General features: G+C 41.3%; 1 protein-coding gene across 1 annotated transcript; it reads right to left on the bottom strand.

The window, feature by feature from the left end:
• Positions 1-342: 342 nt before the first annotated feature.
• tes (testis derived transcript (3 LIM domains)) lies at positions 343-15,423 on the bottom strand. The gene is made up of 7 exons (XM_071457380.1): positions 15,223-15,423; positions 11,261-11,346; positions 8,325-8,883; positions 5,830-6,513; positions 3,879-4,094; positions 3,605-3,763; positions 343-2,029 (listed from the first exon to the last, which is right to left on the bottom strand). Exons 1-7 carry the CDS (start codon positions 15,247-15,249, stop codon positions 1,838-1,840), a joined length of 1,923 nt encoding a protein of 640 aa, XP_071313481.1. The 5' UTR covers positions 15,250-15,423; the 3' UTR covers positions 343-1,837.
• Positions 15,424-18,601: the final 3,178 nt, after the last annotated feature.

Genomic DNA, 18,601 nt, shown 5'->3' with positions numbered 1-18,601 from the left:
GCTGTCCATAAAAGAGGGTCATTTTTTCCAAAGATTTTTGCATGAATGTTTGTTGTGGAACAGGTGATCAGCTGTGCTGCCACATCATCACTTTGACGGCTGAAAGTACCTTCACCGGCTACATCAAGCCTCAAGGGGCTGGCAGTGCCCATACGGCCAATAAGTATTTCTGGTGTTGCCAACAGGTTCAGCAAAATATAAAGAGAGGTATGTTGTCATGTCAAGTCTGCACGCTCACTGTCCTGGGTGGACAATGGCTGTGAAGAGGCTTCAATTAGTTGTCAAGTGAAAAACTCAACTGCTTCATAGTCCACAGATTTAGCCCAAATAATTGGAAAAAAAGACAATTTAAAGTGCAGTTTATTGCATGAAAAGGAAAGTACTTGACACAAAAATAGCACAAGTAAAAAGTGACAAAATTTTATGTTTAACAACTTACAGTGGTTTTCCTCAGTTATCAAGTCTTTGGCAAACCTGCCAGTCCTCCTATACGACAGCTTTACAGTGTTTACATCCATCATGGGGCCAGTGGGTGATACAAGTAGACTTGGATAAAAACTTAACTTTTAAGTAATTGCAGAGGGAGACACATTTTCTGCAGTTAATATTTATTTATACTGATATATATTTTATACTTTCCATGTAACGATTGTTCATTTATTAAATTAATGTAGATCCAAGATCCAAATAAAGAATAATTAATGAAAGAAGCACCTGTAAAATCAAATGTAAGAAGATGCAGTAGCTGAAGATAGTTTGTGGTGTTATTGTTGTGTATTGAACTACATTACACAGTGTTACCAGTTCATTAGATAAAAACTAATGCAGTCCTGTCATTCTTGCAACAATGTAAATCTTTGTGCACTTTGTTAACCCACATTAACATACAAAAAGGGAATGATATCAGAAACACCAGTCATACACCCGTCCATATTCCACCATGAAACTGCAGGGCTGTTTGTACTGCCATGGTTTGCACAGGTGCACCTCATAAACTGGTAATTGATGGTGAACACTGAAGGTTTTCACATTGTTTTGTTCCCTTAAGATAATATGAAAATACTACTACACCTCAGAGAACAATGCTATTCAACACCACAACTACAGCAGGTGGCTGCTTTCAGCCAAATATACTGCTGTCAGAGTTGTTGTATTTACTTCCAGTTGTCACTTAAACTCAGAAACAGAATTTATTCAGTTAAAACACTTATTTAAGCTGCATAATGACTGGAGTTAGAATAAAGGTTGTCCATTATTATCATTTGATTTCACTTTGGTGTGGAAGCTGGTAGTATTGGAAGCAAATCAACTCCAAACCTGGCTAATACTGCTGCATAGAGGAGGGTGAGCATCAGTAGTAGAAGCAGTGAAAGGTGTTACATTAAAATCAACAATACGTTCAGCACTAATACCATTAAACAGACACAGGTTTAACGCTAATAAACTGGACTGCCGCCTCTGACCAATACAAAATGAATCTCATCAGTGCAAAACAAAAAGAGAACCAAAAAAAAGAAAAAAAAAGAAAATCAACTTGTTGAAGGAAGACAGAAGAAAGGACGAAATCATCCTAGTTGAGACGGATTTATCAACACTGTGGTCTTTCATGGACAGGAAGGAAAAAGCACCCAAATGCAAATGGACTCATTATTATTGTACATCTCTATATTAGAGATATCAGGCACTCTATTTTATGTTAACTTCAACTACACAACCGAAATCCATCTCCTCAGCTGCACCAGTGTTTGTTTTCCCTGCTCCGGTTCTAGTTTTAGCTGAATCTCTCCTGGTTTCACAAGTGGTTGTGGAGCAGATGGAGAGAGTTGTTTTGGCAGCTCTAAGCCATGGTTTTCTTCTTGCACTCCACGGAGCAGAAGAGGAAGCCCTGCACTGCCATGAAGCGCTGGCCCATCAGGCACTTGGAGCAGCCGGAGCACTTGAAGCACTCCGGTGCAGCGTGCCAGTGGTGCTCGCCATAGGAAACCCTCTGGGCTTCGGGCTCCACCGCATTCTGGCAGGCTGAGCATTTCTGGGATAGAGGAGGAGATAATGATGTCAAGTCACAGTCGTCTCTTAACATTTTTCACCACTTTTTTCATATTGTTCAAACTTTCCATTTAGGTTTTAGTAATTTTTGTTTTCTCAGTACATTATTTAAAGAAATTCAATCAAACTGTAAGTAAAATACAGTGTGTGCTCAGAAATGTAACAAATATTGGTCACAACTGAAGTGTTGTATGTTCTGAGTGTAATTTTCCTTTACAACCAACCATGTTCCAGTGGTAGATATGTTTTGGGACTGGGAAACCTTTTACATTATAAGTATTTTGTAAAAGAAACAGTGGAGTATTTTCTCATTTTTTGACCATCAATAAGTCCCATATTGTATAAAGTGAGATGTCCATGTCTTCTATATTAATGTGAAAGTATGAAAGCACTCAGTCCACAGAGAAATGCACACAGCCTGTACTGAGAAACTGAGTCTTAAAACGAGCTGTCATAACTTCTGTAACTTTGTGATGTCACAAAGTGATATCACTGCTCTCAGCCATGCCCCAAGCCCAGCCCACCTGGACCCACCATCCATCATTGCAGGATTTGGTTTCTCTGAGTGTTTACCTGAAATCTGCTATATTTTTGGTCACAGAAAACAGTCAGCCAATCAGAAGAGAGGCTCTGGAGTTTCTCTTCTAATTGGCTGACTGACCTGTTGTTACTAGAGCTCCAGAGAGAGGCCTGAGAGAAGAGATGTAAAACCACATTTAGAAGGTTTTTGGTTCTTAAAACCACAAATATATCTTCTTATGGATATGAACGCTTAAATAAAACACCAGAAAAGTGTAAAATATGGGGCCTTTAAAAAATAATTAATAATAATTAAAATAAATAAAAATAATTCAATGTCAAAGTGTCTGAGTCTGTGACTGTAATGCTAGTAACAGCAGTACTTTATCTTCCTCTCGTGCCTGCATTGTGTTTAAAAAGTTTGACAGAAGATATCACGGGTCATTAGTTCATTGTAAAAGCTTGAACAACAGAACTCCTGACACAAGAGAATGACTGTAAATGAACACTGGCCACCCAACAGCAAGAATGTGAAGCACTCGGCTTGTGTTTACATGATTTCTCTGACATAATCCCCTGCAAAGCCACTGTTTTTCTGCAACCTCATACTTTCCTTCATTTCTGACTGTGTCACTGCAAACATTAAGAATCAGGGATTCCACTGTGCGACCAAGCATTTAAATACACTTAGGATTATTTTTGAATTGTATTGTTTAATTTCATCATTTAATTTAAAAATAATGACAAGAATATCAACCCAGGTTAATATATCATAGATGAAGTTAAAGAGTAACATTTATTATCATGTTTTACAGAAAATATTTTATGTGCAGGCCCCTTTTTCTGGTACACCCACACATTTCCTGTAGGTCACACCAGGACTTGAAATTCTAGGGTCTTGACCCTCATTAGTGCTACTCAAGCTAAGAATGTATGCATCTGGTGATCTTAATTGGGGTTCAGATGGCAGCGTCCAGCAAACAAAACAATTTCAACTATGTGAACAAACAGAAACCCAGAGAAAGAGAGTCTGTCTCACCACAGCGTAGTTCTTCATGTAGCAGGGCTTGCACACAGGCTTTTCATTCTCCATGACATACGTCTCTCCAGCAAGGATGCAGTCACACTCGAAACAGCAGAAGTGCTTCAGATGCCAGTTCTGTCCCTCAGCCTGAGTGTACTCATTGCTGAAGATCAGCTGTGGGCAGACATGCATCATATTGTAGAATAAACGGGGCTAGCAACCTAAAAACTGCACAGAAAGTGATGCACGCACAATTAAAATATTACTGATCTAAATAACCCCCTCTCACCTCATCACATCCTCCACAGCGTGGCTTCTCACTGTCTCCGTAGTGGCGTCCGCAGTACAGCTTGCCTTTCTTCCAGAAGTAGATCATGTCCACCAGTAGTTCACTGCAGTTACAACACACAAAGCATGCTGGGTGCCACAGCTTATCGTAGCCGGCCCGCTCAGCGTAGACGGCCGGCTCGCCCAGACGCATCGGCTGCTGGCAGTGATGGCACGACTTGGAGAAGGAAAAGAAAAGAAGAGATGGTTTGTGAAATAAAACTTGACAAATTTCCAGTTCAGTTTTGTTCCTTGTTGGTTTAAAAGTGGGCTGCTAATGACAATTTTCAGTATCTAATAAGGATTTTTCAATTGATCACGGACAATAAAATGTCAAAAAGAGGCAAAGGCGATGCTGTTCACTACTTGTATTTGGGTAAAGCGACCTCAGTCTCTGCTCAACTGACTTGTGTTGGAAAACTCAGTTGCGTCCTGTCCCAAAAAGATTCCTTTCATCCCTTTCAGTAATAACAAAGAATTATTATGCACTTAACACAAAGGGCAATATCCCTGTCTTTGAGTCCATATCAAAGTCAAGTAGGGCCTCCTTTGATCTGACAATAAGGCCATTTTTTATGGGAACATTTGAACTCTTGGGCTTAGATCTCAGTTCTCCTTGAATGACACATTCTAGTGATGAAAATGGGTGGAATTCCCCTTTATGATACAGATAACACACTGTAACCTGAGATGAGTGCTGGAGTGGTCTGAGTGTGAAGGCAGAAATAAGTGATCACACGCTCTTGCCAGGAGAGGAGAGTGTGATCTTTCTCTCTTCTCTCTCCCCTTTATTTCCTCTTCCTCTTCTCTGTCCACCATTTCTCTCCTTACAAACCAGCTGGTCGAGGCAGACGGCCGCCCACCGTCTGGTTCTGTTGGTTTCTCTCTGAAATATTGGAAGGTCTCAACCTTCCTGTGTAAAGTGCCTTGAGATAATGTGTTGTTTTTTGAAGCTATAGAAATAAAATCAAATTGAACTGAATTGACATTATGAAGTTATGGACACTGGGGGGAATTAAGAGTAAGGCTCAGAGAAAGAGAAAAAGAACATAAAGACAACATAGGAACATGTAAAAGACAACAGAGGAGAAAGACAACAGCAACATGGAGAAAAACAGGGAAAAAAAACAGAAAAAAATGATGTTGAACCTGACTTGTGATCTGACTTTACATGTAACAGTAACAGATCTGACGCTCTGTTACTGTTACATGAAGACTGCTGCTTCTTATATCAATTTCAAAATCCTTTTTTATGAGTCAAAGTAGAAATAAAACAGGAGTAAATCATATGACTCCAGACAATAATTCACTAACTGCCAATTGTGAAGAAAAGATATTTTTAAAAAAACACGTCAGTTGTGGTTCATGACCCAGTGTGAATCATCAGTAAATCACTATCCATCATCCTGAATGGGGAAGGCTGAGTCAGAGCTGGTTTTATGGCTCCATCTAGTGTCCTGATCAGCACTAACAGGTCTTTGTTTTGATTATCACACTTACTTATATTGTATATAATAGTAATGCACTTGTGGAAAAAGTAAAGTATATCTACTTAATTACTGTATATACTGTACATTACATATGAATTTGATAAAAAAAACTATAGACCTTTCGTTGCTTACATGATTAGCTATTGTAATGACAGGATTTCTTTAGAAATCCAAGTTTGACTTATATTGGGATGATAAAATAATAATTATAAAACTTTTGTCTGATATAATGAAAAATAGTTCATTATTTTAAAAATCAGTTTTTTAGTGATCTATCAGTAACAGAAAATATTAATTTTAACATTAGAATAAATATTTCTACCAGTTTAGCCTGGACTGGATGCCAGGCTAAACTGTGACAGGTGACAGAGACTGACAGGAACACACTGATAAACAGACAATAGATAAATAAAAACATCTTACAAAGTTCTGCTGTGGTAGTCCTGCTTGCTGAGCTCCAGGGACGCCCATGGCTCCAGCAGTGGCAGCAGTGCCCATGGCTCCTCCAGCTGGCCCAAAGCCTGAAGATGGTCCAGTCCCTGGCCCTGAAAGCGGTCCAGCACCTCCTGCTCCAGCTCCACTACCCCCTGCTCCAGGTCCAAAGCCAGCACCCACTCCAGGCCCACCCATAGGCCCAACACCAGCGCCTGCTGGCCCTGGCCCAGAGCCAGCTCCAGCTCCAGCTCCAGCTCCACCGCCAGCAACCCCAGCTCCTGGTCTAAAACCAGCCCCTCCACCACCAGCCCCAGCGCCAACCCCAGCTCCAGGTGTACCAATGGCAGGGCCAAACCCTGGCCCTCCAGCACCAGGTGCACCTCCAGCCCCAACACCAGCACCAGCACCAGCAGCTCCACCCTGCCCTCCTGCCTGAACTGCAGCCATCTCTTCAGGCAGCATCACGTCTCCGACCCCCAGGGCCTCATCCTTGTACTTGCGGACGAACTGCTGCATCTGCTTGACCTCAGCAGGAGTCAGCTCGTGGCACTTGGACGGGTCCTGGTCATGCTCAGGCAGCTGGCGGGCCATCTGCTGCCGACGGTAAGCAGCTCCCTCTGTACCGGCCACTGGACGTTTCTCTGGTGGGAGCAGCTCGATGTAACGCACCGCCTGGAAGTCAGAGGGACAATGAAAAGAAACTGTTTAACTCAAAGGGAGAAAGAAAAGTGTGTGAAAGACAGAGATGAGAAAAGGACAGAGAGAGACGTGAAGGACCAATCAGAAACAAAGTAAGGGGAAACTGTCCTGTGTTGTGGTGAGAAGACATGCAAAACATGGTCCTACAGATACAGCACTAGACTCAACAAAGACAGGGTAAGTTAATTCTAAGAAGACACTTTTACTGGGAGACAGTAAAAGCTGCTGCTATCAAAAATTACATCACCCTTTTCAGTGATGCCCTGCTGAGTGATCTTAACAACTTTAAGTTATACATATGGACTAAAATTAATATTATTGGGACCTCTAGTGGCCAAAGGCTTTCATGACAAACCCCTAAGTTCCTTAAAAATGTTCTTAAACTTTATCATGGTGCTGCTCAGGGGAAACAGACCTGAAAAACTTCAGATCAGATTGCTTTTAACTTCCTGAATCAGAAGGTACAGTACCAGTGTATAAGGGCCGAGACAAAAGCTGTTTTTCAGGGTGATTAACAAGGCCGTCTTCCCAAAAATCTCTGGCTGTAGATTCAACCTATAGTTCATGTGTTTGTCTTATCTCAAAATCCTTGCCGTCACTTAATATCCAGTAAATAATGCGATCCATACTAAGCTAATGATTGGTCAATTTTTTTTTTGTTTTGACAATTAATGATTTTGTGAGAAACAAGTTCTCAGCGCCTGAGGGAACATCTTTCAATTTCTTGTTTGTCTGACCAGCTGCAGTCCAACACTCATAGATAACACTGGGGAACAATTTGAAAAAAAGTTTCTGTTGAGCTAGATTTTTATGCTGATTAAAACTAAAATTGGGATGCTGATTCCAAAATTGCAGTCAGTTTTTTTCGAGCACGTCAAGTTTTTTCTCCACAGCTTACCCTCCAGATAAGCAAAATTCCACTGATTAGCTGTAGTAAGACTTGCCATCTGATTACGATTGGACTCATCAACAGCTACGTGGCAACTTGTTTGTGCAGTCACAATTGAGACAGTGCGGTGAGAGGTGTGTGCAGCTCCCAATAGGTCAGTACTATCAATATCTGCAAACAGAAAGCTAGCATAGTAGGAATTAAGAGGATTTGTGCTGGCTTTTCTCTGAACCTTGTAACCATGGGCATACCGTTGTAAGTTCTATTTCGTTTTATGCTGTTTTTTTAGTTTTCAAAGCTTGTAACTATTCCATCTTAGTGTTTTATTTACATAGGTATACATTTCCTTTGTTCCAGATCATGTCTGCACACAATTATAATTACAGTAGCCATATCCTTTGTAAAAACATAATAGTGTTAAATAAACATTGCAGTCATGCCTGTTTCTTTCATATTTCATAAAACAAGCACATATCTGTTAAGTACAGTATTTTTCATATGTTTTAAGAAAACGGGGATCCTATAGTTCAAAAACTCAGTTTTGAATTCCGCACCCAAAAATTAGTTAAAAACAGCTGTCAGACCTAACTCAACAAAAAATGTGTTCCCCAGTGTAATCAATATACAATGATAGAAAACACCCCACCCTTGCCCAGCGTCAGTGTCAGTAGCTCCAGCCCCCCAACGACCCTGTACAGATTAGCGGTATGGATGGATGGATTGATGATAGAAAACATTCAAAAGCAGCAAATCAAAACATTTGAGAAGCTTTAAAAAGTGTGTTTTTCATTTTTGCTTAATAAATGACTTAAGTTATTCATTGACTGTCAGAAATCAATATTGACATTTACAGTTGGTTATAATCATATCAGTGCCAGTTTTTCTGAACTCTTACCAGATACTTATTGGCTACTGGCGGTGCCCACTCATAGGTGACAGACTTCATTGGCACATCTTTGGGAACTGGCATCAAGCTGGCTGATGTGGCGCTGACAGGCATTGGCACTTTGTTGGCCTTCACTGGCGCAGCACCTGCTGGTACGGGCTGAGGTTTGGCCTGGGCCTGAGCCTGAGCCTGAGCCTGAGCCTGGGCCTGAGCCTGGGCCTGGGCCTGGGCCTGGGCCTGAGCCTGAGCCTGAGCCTGGGCCTGGGCCTGAGCAGCACTGGGTGCTGTACCTGCAGAGGCTCCAGCTGGCTGTACAGACCCAGCTCTGGCAGCGGCAGGCACAACAGTGGAAGAGGCACTTGGCGGGACAATGTAAGAAGAGGCAGGAGCGGGCAGAGTGATGGTGATCATGTTGCCCTGGTAGCTGGGGATGCCGTCAGTCTTCAGCTTGGCAATGAGCCCGGTGTATTTGGTGTCCTCGAACAGCTTGCCTACCTTCTTGTTCTCCTCTGAGTTCATCGACACATCGTGCTCCGTGAGGCCACATTTGCAGTTCCGGCAGATTTTTCTGCAAAAAACAACAGAAAAACATTTAGACAACATTTAGTTTTCTAGTGTATTCAATGTGAGAATGAGAAAGACTGTTGTCCACAGTCCTGTGCTTTAATGTATGTGAACTGTTAAAAAGTAATTTATATCATCTATTAATTCATGATTCAGTGTGGAACAATGTCTTTATTTTTTCTTCATGTTTCACATTCATGTTGCTTTGGAAGAGTCTTGAATGAATCTCTAATCCCTTCTACTCTTCACTGCATTGTATTTTATTTTTAAACAAATATTCTTTTGTATTGGAATTATACAGTCTGCTACTATTGAAACCAACACAACAAACCCAGCGCTACATTCAAATACCTGCTCCTCTCACATGCCTTAACACAACTTGCTTCATATTTGTAGAATAACAATGACACAATTTATGACCGCTGGGCATGCTTCAGCATGACCAGGCACACACACTCAGTAAACCCTGTCTTACTTGTATAGGTGAGAACGAACAGCAATGATAACAGCATTAATAGTCCAGAAATATCTTGTAAACCATGTGATATGTTGACCTTGAAATGGTGTGTGATGACTTTCTCTTTGGTAACAGCTGAGGAAAAACACCCCGTGAGAAACTGTTGAAGTAAACAGATCGTTCTCTACAACACACATTTTCAAACTGAGGATTACCTATTGAAAAACTTATATTACTTACTTATATACTCCATATTAAAAATGTCTAAAACTGACTAGACCTCTGTTGTATATTTTTTGACTTGTGTACTTGTGTGCTACATTATCCCAAATGTTTACAGTAATTCTCAAACCAGAAAAATCTGTGATTTAATCATGATAAGGGTCCGTTTCACTTGGTCACCTGTTAATGGCATCATATGGTTGCCTGCCAGAAGCTGAAAATGACTTTATGTCCAGTTTTAAGCTTAAGATACACTTTTCAGATCTTGCCTGTTTCCAACTGTGTATTTTAACTGATCAGATATCTGGATCTGAAGTTATCAGAGAAACTAACAAGTAAATATTAGTGGCAGCTCTGATCTGAGCTCCTCTATAACATCCTGTATCTGCTGAACAGCATCAGTGAAACACAGATTTTTAACGTGAAACATCGTTATTCAGTGTTTTTACCGGATTTAATCACCAGCTCTGTTTGTTAGTGTTTCAGCTCCTGGTGAAAACCTCCTGAATGACTGTCACTGAAGGAATCCTAACCAGGAGAAGTTGACTACAATGACAATGACTGAGAGAGCCATTGCGGCAGAAGTTGCATACTGTGTGTTTACCTGATAAAGGCTTATTCTTACATTAAAATCATTCAGGTGATATTAATGGTAATGAAAGATAACTAAAGTCTGCATATCCAGCTTAACTTTCCTTTTTCATTATCTAGGTTTTGGGTGTGTGCAGCCTGATAAAAAGGCCTATATGTACTGTATGTGCCAATCCCTGCAGATCCAACATGGCAGAGTAAGTAAAGCCACTGTCTGTTACAATACAACACTACTGACTGGACCTCAGGCTGCCACCACAGACCCATGGTGGGCCTTTGTGCTGGAGCTGTGGTGGGCATCAGGAAAACCAGCCATGTGTGGATAATTGTCCAGACAGAAGAGTCCAATTACTGGTCCAAATAAAAGCACATATCGTGACAGACAGGGTAAGTAAGACAGGGAACCCTGGGTGGTCCAGACTGAATGTCCCACATTAAAAAAAAAAAAACAAACACAACAAAACAGTGCTTACACTAGCATCTACGTATGTCGAGGCGTGGACTTAGTGGTTGTTCTCAGCCTCCAATTATAGTTACTTTGTTGAATTAAGACACCCCCAGAAGCCAGAAGCCCAGAAGCCCAGAAGCCCAGAAGCCCCCCGCCCCGAAGGCTCTACCCCCCACTCTCAACACTATTCAGACCTAAAGTTATGTCTACTGCAGACTCACACAGTTTTGATATTTTTGTAACAATAAGCTAACGGGACATGGAGCCCAGTGTTCAAAGACATGAAGCGTAGCTGTTGTCAGGAACAGCATGGTCCTATTAGGCTGATGACTCCGATCTGAGTATTTTCAATTAGGCGAAGAGGACAGCGATGTTTTTTTATTTTATTTTCCCTTTGTTGTTCCAGGAACAATGAGCTGAATAAGCATGTTTTTTTCATCACTGTCCGGGTTCTTTACTGGAATACCTGGAAAGTGCCCAAAAAAACACACTGTGTTTTTACTCAGTATCTTCACCTGAGCCTCAGTGCTTTGCTCAAGACTCCCCCTGATTTAATCTTAAATTACTCGTACAGCTCTATTCTAGATACAGGAAGTTGAGGTATATTCACTGTTTCCTTTATATCTGTGATGGTGCTGTGCTGTAAAGAAAAACTGCACAAACCTCCAGAAATGCAGCTCAAAGCCTTCGCACTTGTCCTTGCATTTCAAACAGGCCGCTCCAGCGCCAAACTCGTGGCCCAGGGTCATCTGTAAACAGAGCACATAATTACAAGTCATATCACATGTCTGTTTTGACTATTTATCCCCTGGAAGGTAATTCTGAGTTTCCTTAGGGTAAAACAATTTAGGGAAAAAAAATAAAAGTTGAAATTTGAGCACTGCAAATTAAATTAAAAATTTCAAGAGTCAGTTGCTCTTGGAGGGACTGGAACGGGCTGTTCTGGTGCTGTGCACTAGAAATCAGAGGAAACACAGAGCAGTAAAACTTAAAACTTAGTAATTCACATTTTCTCCTTGATTCTTGGCAATATTCAGACTAACATGCTGCCCTGGTTTGGCAGAAAATTTTATTTAAAGTCAATACAAGCCCTGAGTTCAAATGATTTGTTTTTCCACACAGAATCTTTTTCTTCTCATTTCAGCAGGACCTCTCTTCCATAGAAAAACCTCCAGCTGCCTCAGTGAAGCACCATAAACTACTTCAGCCTTTTTGGCTGCCGACTCTGAAGCTCTTGTCTCTTTAACTGCACTCTTTTCCCCGTCTTCAGTGTCACACAATACTCATGTCCACTTTGAGCCATTACTGCCGTTTACGACCGTATATGGTCAACTATCCAATGATGCTGAAAGCTTTGTGCGATCCAGCCCCCCCCCCCCGTTGTCAGAGAGATGTTTCTGACCCAAAAGAAACCAAATAGTGAGGAATGCAGACAGACGCTCCTGTTTTTGACAGTGGAACCTTGATGCCAATATTTTAGCTTTCATCACAGCCTCCAGAGCAGAGTGAGACTTTCTTCTCAGGAGCACAAGAGTGAAGTTAAACAACTTGATTTCTGGTGATAATTAAAACAGCAAACATGTTAGTGCAGCTGCACTCTGGGCGAGAGCATCAGCTAAATACCTCAGATGCTAAAACAAGCACTGGGATTGTAGGCGACACAAACTAAGTGGTCACTGCTTGTGGAAGTTTAAATTCTTATCTCGGGCATAGTGAGGACAACCGGCCATTTTTGGTCACTCAGTGACTTTGTTGTATGACTAAGCCTGCAGGGTCATTAGTTCTGGTGGCGACGCTGCTCAGACACCAAGTATACAGCTCAGGTCAGATGAGTCACATTCATGAGTCATGTTGCTGCAGCAGGGCAGAGCTGCAGGCCAGTGGCAGCTGGGATGGAGGGAGTCACCAGCTAGGGAGCCATTTTCATTTCAGCTGGCCACCTGCTCTCAGACCACCACATCATGTTTCTGCAACATCAGTGAGAAGCCAAAACTTCTAAAAATAAACGTAATTACTGTCTGAGTCGTCTTCCATCTACAGTATGCCTACTTTCTCATGTGGCAAAGCAAAATGCCTGCTTTTTCTATTTTTAAGAAGCATGTTTCTGCTTTACTCTGTAGCGGCTGTTTAACATTTCACAATACTATATATATATATCATGACACAAAGCAACACACACTCCGCTGACCAAAACTTCCTTCTTTTGAGGAGCTGGGAGGCCTGAAAATATCTTTATCTATAAAATATCATCAAAAATGTCATTCTAGTTCAGCCTCATGCTGCTGTTTTGGAGACAGTTCTGTATTTTGATACTTGATTTTTCTAAAGTGACACTAGCTCCTCTGTTTTCCAGTCTGTTACACAGAAACGCAGAGATGTTAGGCCGATTAGGTCATTCAGCTCTCATTTTTTCCTTGCGTATGGCAGCTTCAACAACCACTTAGGTGTTTGGAGAGGAAAATGACTCCCGGTGATCTCAGCGCCTCAGAGACAGACGTCTAGAAGCAACCTCAATTTAACAGAGTGGCAGTGATGATGATGATTCCCCAGCCTGTACACAGTGAGCTCATTATCTCCCATGTCTTTTTGGACAATCGTATAAGCTTAATTGAGCGAAATATTACCTAAACACACAGGTTCCCAGCCTTGAAAAGGGGCAGTTAAAGTTTGACAGTAATTACAGCACCTCACACTGACTGAGGCGCTCTCAGAGACCTGCAGCCTCCAGCAGCCAGACTCATCTCCTCCAGGGATTAAAAGCAGCTGTCAGACTGGGGCTGTCTGGGTCATCCAGCTGCTCAGACCCACTTTTCCAGCAGCATCTTACTGTATATATAAATGACTTTCCTGTGCTTTTAAAAGAGTTGACTTTGTTATCTCACTGAACAGCAACTAGCTGATGGACCTGCAAACAGAGGAAGAAAATGGCACAAGACAGATTCTGGCTCTGTTACAGGCTGGTAAATTCCTTCACTTTGGCAGACGACACTATCTGCTGGTGATCCTGTCTTTCTGCCAAAAAAAAAAAAAAAAAAAGAACAAAGTAAGGTCTAATAAAAAGACACAATGGCCAGTGAATCCTGCCAGATATGCATGTTTCATCTAACTGTGATGGGTTGTCCCAGCATGTGAAGACTGCAGGGACAACTGTCAGTATGCTGGAAACACACTGATGTTTGGTGCACACAGACTTACGCTACAGACAACCTTATTTTAAACTTGTGCAGTTGACTGAAGCCGAAGTGATGACAAATTAAAGTTTCAGCTTACTGAGTGATTGATACAGCAGCTTCACTGCTACACGTCACATCACATTAACCAATTTTTACCCCTGCAGCAATCCGCACTGCCTCTTCACTGCTGCCAGCTATCTGCAGGCCTAAGCAAGAATCCCATGACTCCAAACTGAGGTGATATGATGCGTTAAGAGCATGGCATGGATTACAACAACTGAAGGGAGAATTGCACCAGTAAAGAATCCCTGACCCACCAAAACAAATTTACCAAGAAAATTTTAAAAAAGTACTAATTTTTCATATAACAAAGAAATTTGTAATTTGAAGCTTCACTCTGATGCACACATTTCAGCTACTGAGTTTAGGATTGAGCTGTACGTTAAAGACTGAAGTGTACTTCAAACAATTCCAACACTGTTATTTCCTAAACTCAGCAGATTGGGATGTTAGTTTCAGGCAGATGCAACATGCAGGTTCTGATGGTGACCTGTGTTACTGTTCAAATAAATGTGCCCTGCAAAAATGTGCAACTAAAATGAACTCTGATCTGAAATTAATGTAAATCCATTGGACAAATTCTGTTTTGTGATCGTGATCCCTGTCTGAAACAGTAAGACCCACACTTTCCTACCATAACATAACACTCGATAACTGCTCCCTCCCTTGCATGGCCAAACTCCTTTAACAACTGTCTTATTTGTGTGTGCTCTTGCTTAAAAAACTGAATTACATGGAGAGTAATACATAATTTAATATCTTAGAAGCACAACTGAAAGTAACTTTACAATTCGGCAAGTATCTAATTCAAACAACAACACTGACTCCTGGGTTAATAAACTTTAACAACAGGTCTACATTTTGCTGTTATGTTTATTTGCGCCCTAAAAAAACTGAGTAGTTATCGCTACAGAGCAACGCGCACCAAATACTAAACCAACAATATTGTGAAAAGTAGAACTTTTTTGTGCACATTATCTGTGCCGAATGTCGCTAATTCTTATAATGTTTTACTAAATAACCACTAATATGTTATAGGACTTATACGTTTTGTTGATACACACGTTGACGCTATATTGACAAAACTTTAAACGCAGTTTGTCGTTGAGTTCTTCCAGGACGCAACATATTCTCAAAGGGAAGAACGCTTGCTAAGAAAGAAGGGTCAGCTTTCAGCTCTGTAAACATCATTTAATTCAGATTTTTTTCCAATGAAAACGCACAAACACGACTTGGGAACACTTTCGAAATGAAAGCCGACAATCAACCAGGACAGCCCGTCCCTGACAGTGACTTTCCTCGCCACCTGCCGCACGCTCCGCGCACCTTTCCAGGGCGTTCCCCGGTCGGTCCGACACACAGGCGGAGAGCACCGGGGAGGGCAGAGCTTACCTTCTTCACTTCCTTCTCTATCTCCATTTCTTTGTCTGGCAACGCGAAGTTTTCTTGACCCAGACGAAGCGAACAGACGAGTTTCCTCTGAAGCAACTGTCAAAAAACAAAAAGTGACAGACAACGGATCAGAGAAATAAAACGGCGGCGCGGCTCATCTGCGCTTTCTCTTCAGACGTCCCTCTCCCGCACAGCCGTCAACCCAACAGAATAAAGGAAATGGTTTCCGGTCACAGCTTAAAAAATAAAACCCGTGTTAACAAACAAACTAAAACAAAGAAGCAAATTTATGAATATATGATAAGTATTACAAAATCGGGGTCAAAGGTTTAATCGATAAGAGACAGAAAGATTAAGATATGCATGACCTACAAAAATATACAAAAAATGTGAATGGCAAAATGAAAACATAGAAGGTGCAACATGTGCTCAAACTTTTCTAATTGCATGATAAAGTGCTCATAAATGCTTAGTTTAAAAGACGTAAAAGAAGTATGTACTTCATGTGTGTTTTTGTTTTTTTTATTGTGGTGGTGGTTTAAAATGTGAAAACTTAATTTAAAAAGATGAAAACGACACAAGATTGTTTATGAAACAATAGCCCAATGTAAATTTAATTTATAATAACCATAATACCTTAATAATAATATTACCACACAATTAAGGATGTAGTTAACAGTTCACGTTGTGAACTGCAGCTTGTTGTTGCTGTTTTTGCCTTTTATGTTGAATAACGAGAGTCCTTTACTTCCGGAAAACGTTTATGTAGCCTCTCCGGCTTGACGCGGCTTTCCACTCCGGACATCCAGTTTCCTTTTCATTGATTTTTCAAGGCGAGCCTGTGCTTTGATTGAGCTGCAACTCTACCAATAGAAATAGAGGTAGCGGGCGTTCTGGCGCAGAACGACCAATCAGAAAGTAGCGGGGGCGTGTCCTTGTAGTAACAAAGGATATGATAGTATTTTGACAGATTCAACCTGCTGTGGTGTCGATTCTACATTTGCTGTGTTTTTTCTTCCACAGAGTTGACATTTTGTTGTCCTACTGTCATGTTTTCATTGTTGTTTAATGACATTTTGTTAAACATTTACAAATAGGTCAATAAATGTGGTGGTAGTCTAACTGTTTGTATTAAAAATATTCATTCTGAATATGGTAGTGCACACTGAAATAATCCTAGGACACAAACACGTACACAAACCGCACAGACCACAGCTGATTTGTTTTGGTGATGTACTGTTTCATGGTTTGTGAAATGCCTGTCAAACTGTTGCTGTGTTGCCTCTGTGACAGGAAATAGTGGGGGTTAGTGGCTTCCTGCGTGACCTACGCCTGGCCTTTCAAAGGAAACACCACTGTCACACACTGACAGCTTAGATGGTGTCATCTGTCAAAGAGCAGGGTCTGATGAGTGAGTGTGCTGTTTTTCAGCAACACTGCCTCCCTGTGATGTCTGATCTATTCTCTCTGGTATGAACATCTGTACCACAAAAGTTCCTTTTAGTGTTTTAGTGTCTATAAATTCTCAGACAGATGTTTCCCCCCATTTCCAGAGAATGTGGTCATTTCTTCTGCAGTATCAGAAACTTAACACAGCCTCATCCTGTGTTACAAACCTGTGAAATGCTGTGATCTGCAGCCTTTTATGTTTAGACAGTGTTTGACTCAAACAGATGAGCTTTACTGTCACCTGTATGTGGGTCTAGAGAATGGATGACTCATAAGGCATTTAAATTAGACAGTGCTATGATTACCAACCATGATATGATCTGCCTTATCAGTGCAAACCAGACCATGTGGATGTGACAGTATGAGTGCACTGAATATCTGTCCTCAAACAATAGTCAGGCCCCTCATATGAACACTGAAACTGTTCTTTCTGGCTCCAGTTATTCCTCCTGGGCCTTTCCTAATGTGCTTTCTATGTAATTTTCAGTAGTGAGACTTATGATTACAGCAAGAAAAAACTGTTTCAAAGTACATATATAAGCATGAACTGTTTGAAACCACACTTGAAAAACCTAAAAACTCAAAATCTACGGTGTAATAACTTTATCTACCTGTATGATAGAGGGTGAAACAAGGGACAAAAGAATGAAAATGTTGATTCATTTTCTTCTGCACACACCCCCGTGAGTTGGCAGCGCCCTTTGCCAACTCTAGACTGTAGGTGGCACCGTTGGCCAAAATTGAAAATTGACCTGCCCCAAGACATTTCACCCACTGCCGTCCACATCAGGAGAAATACAGCAGTGGTCATTGACTGAAACAGCTTCAAACAAGCTTAAAACATACTAGATATTCAGCAGCAGAGCAGGAGGTTCAGTGGGTGGTGTTCACATCTCATTTTGTACCATCAGGTTGTCTTTAACTGTGACTTCTTTCCCTACTATAGCTTTAACTTAAGAACGTAGTGCTGGTGGGGCCATAGAGCAACAAAACCCTTCAATGGGTCATGTTGGAGCACAATGACAATCTATTTCAGGGGAGAGTTAGATGACTTGATCAAGCATTTATATGGGGAACAGATGAACAGTTAGTGGCAGTGGGGGTCTCTTGTCTCGGTAATAAGGCCATCTGCAGACAGGAACAAGCTGTTCTTGTGGCAAGATTTTAGTCCTAATGGACCACAGCCTCCTGCCAGTGGTGAGTGTGGGAGGGGTCAACTGCAATCTTTCCTGCTCGCCTCAGGGTCCTGGAGGTGTACAAGTCCTGGAGGGATGGTAGGTTGCGACCAATTCCCTTCTCAGCTGGGGGCGAATGATACGCTGCAGTCCTCGGCAGTGGCAGCGGTGTACCAGGAGGTGATGGAGGAGGGGAGGATGCACTCAGTGATGGAGGTGTAGAGGTTCACCATCGTTGACATTTGCAGGCAAATATTTGTCTCTATTGTCTGTGCTCTCGGACTCCATCACTTCAGTAAATAACATGTCCTTGTTTCCCTAAATGTATCATTATACTCTCCATCAGTCTGTAACGTTTATGGATTGCAGCTTTAAAGCACAACTGTTCTAGCAAATTTACCACCATAGTTCATCCAACTGAATAATAATAATAATAATAATACTATTTCAGCATCAGCATAGACATCATTCAGCCAAAATCAGTAGAAATGAGAAAAGTTGTTGATCTATTTGCAACCAAAATGTCCGTCATGCCTCCATCTGCATCTAATAACTGCTGAGTAGATAACTGAATGAATATATTCTCATATTTCGGTCAAAACATTTAATCTTGGCATCAAAAACAATTACAACTAATTACCTCAGCAGAAGCCACAGTGTATATTTATAACTGCTCTCGCTTCTGCCTGTCTGCAACACATACCTTCTGACCACATGTTTCAGCAGAAGAATGAATCATAATAAGGAAGTTATAT

The sequence above is a fragment of the Trachinotus anak genome, unplaced genomic scaffold, assembly GCF_046630095.1.
Source record: "Trachinotus anak isolate AG129_WGS33_773 ecotype Australia unplaced genomic scaffold, CSIRO_AGI_Tana_v1 ptg000002l, whole genome shotgun sequence".
Classification (NCBI taxonomy): Eukaryota; Metazoa; Chordata; class Actinopteri; order Carangiformes; family Carangidae; genus Trachinotus; species Trachinotus anak.
The sequence above is the reverse complement of the archived record's forward strand: the minus strand, read 5'-3'. Positions and strand labels throughout refer to the sequence as shown.

What these genes read in the sequence shown, in the direction of transcription:
- tes (XM_071457380.1), bottom strand. Translation starts at nt 15,249, where the DNA reads ATGGAGATAGAGAAGGAAGTGAAGAAG. An exon ending in GACTACCACAGCAGAACTTT is followed by an intron (nt 4,095 to 5,829) that starts GTAAGATGTTTT and finishes TCCTTCTCCAAG; the next exon opens with TCGTGCCATCACTGCCAGCA. An exon ending in ACATGAAGAACTACGCTGTG is followed by an intron (nt 2,030 to 3,604) that starts GTGAGACAGACT and finishes CCTCTATCCCAG; the next exon opens with AAATGCTCAGCCTGCCAGAA.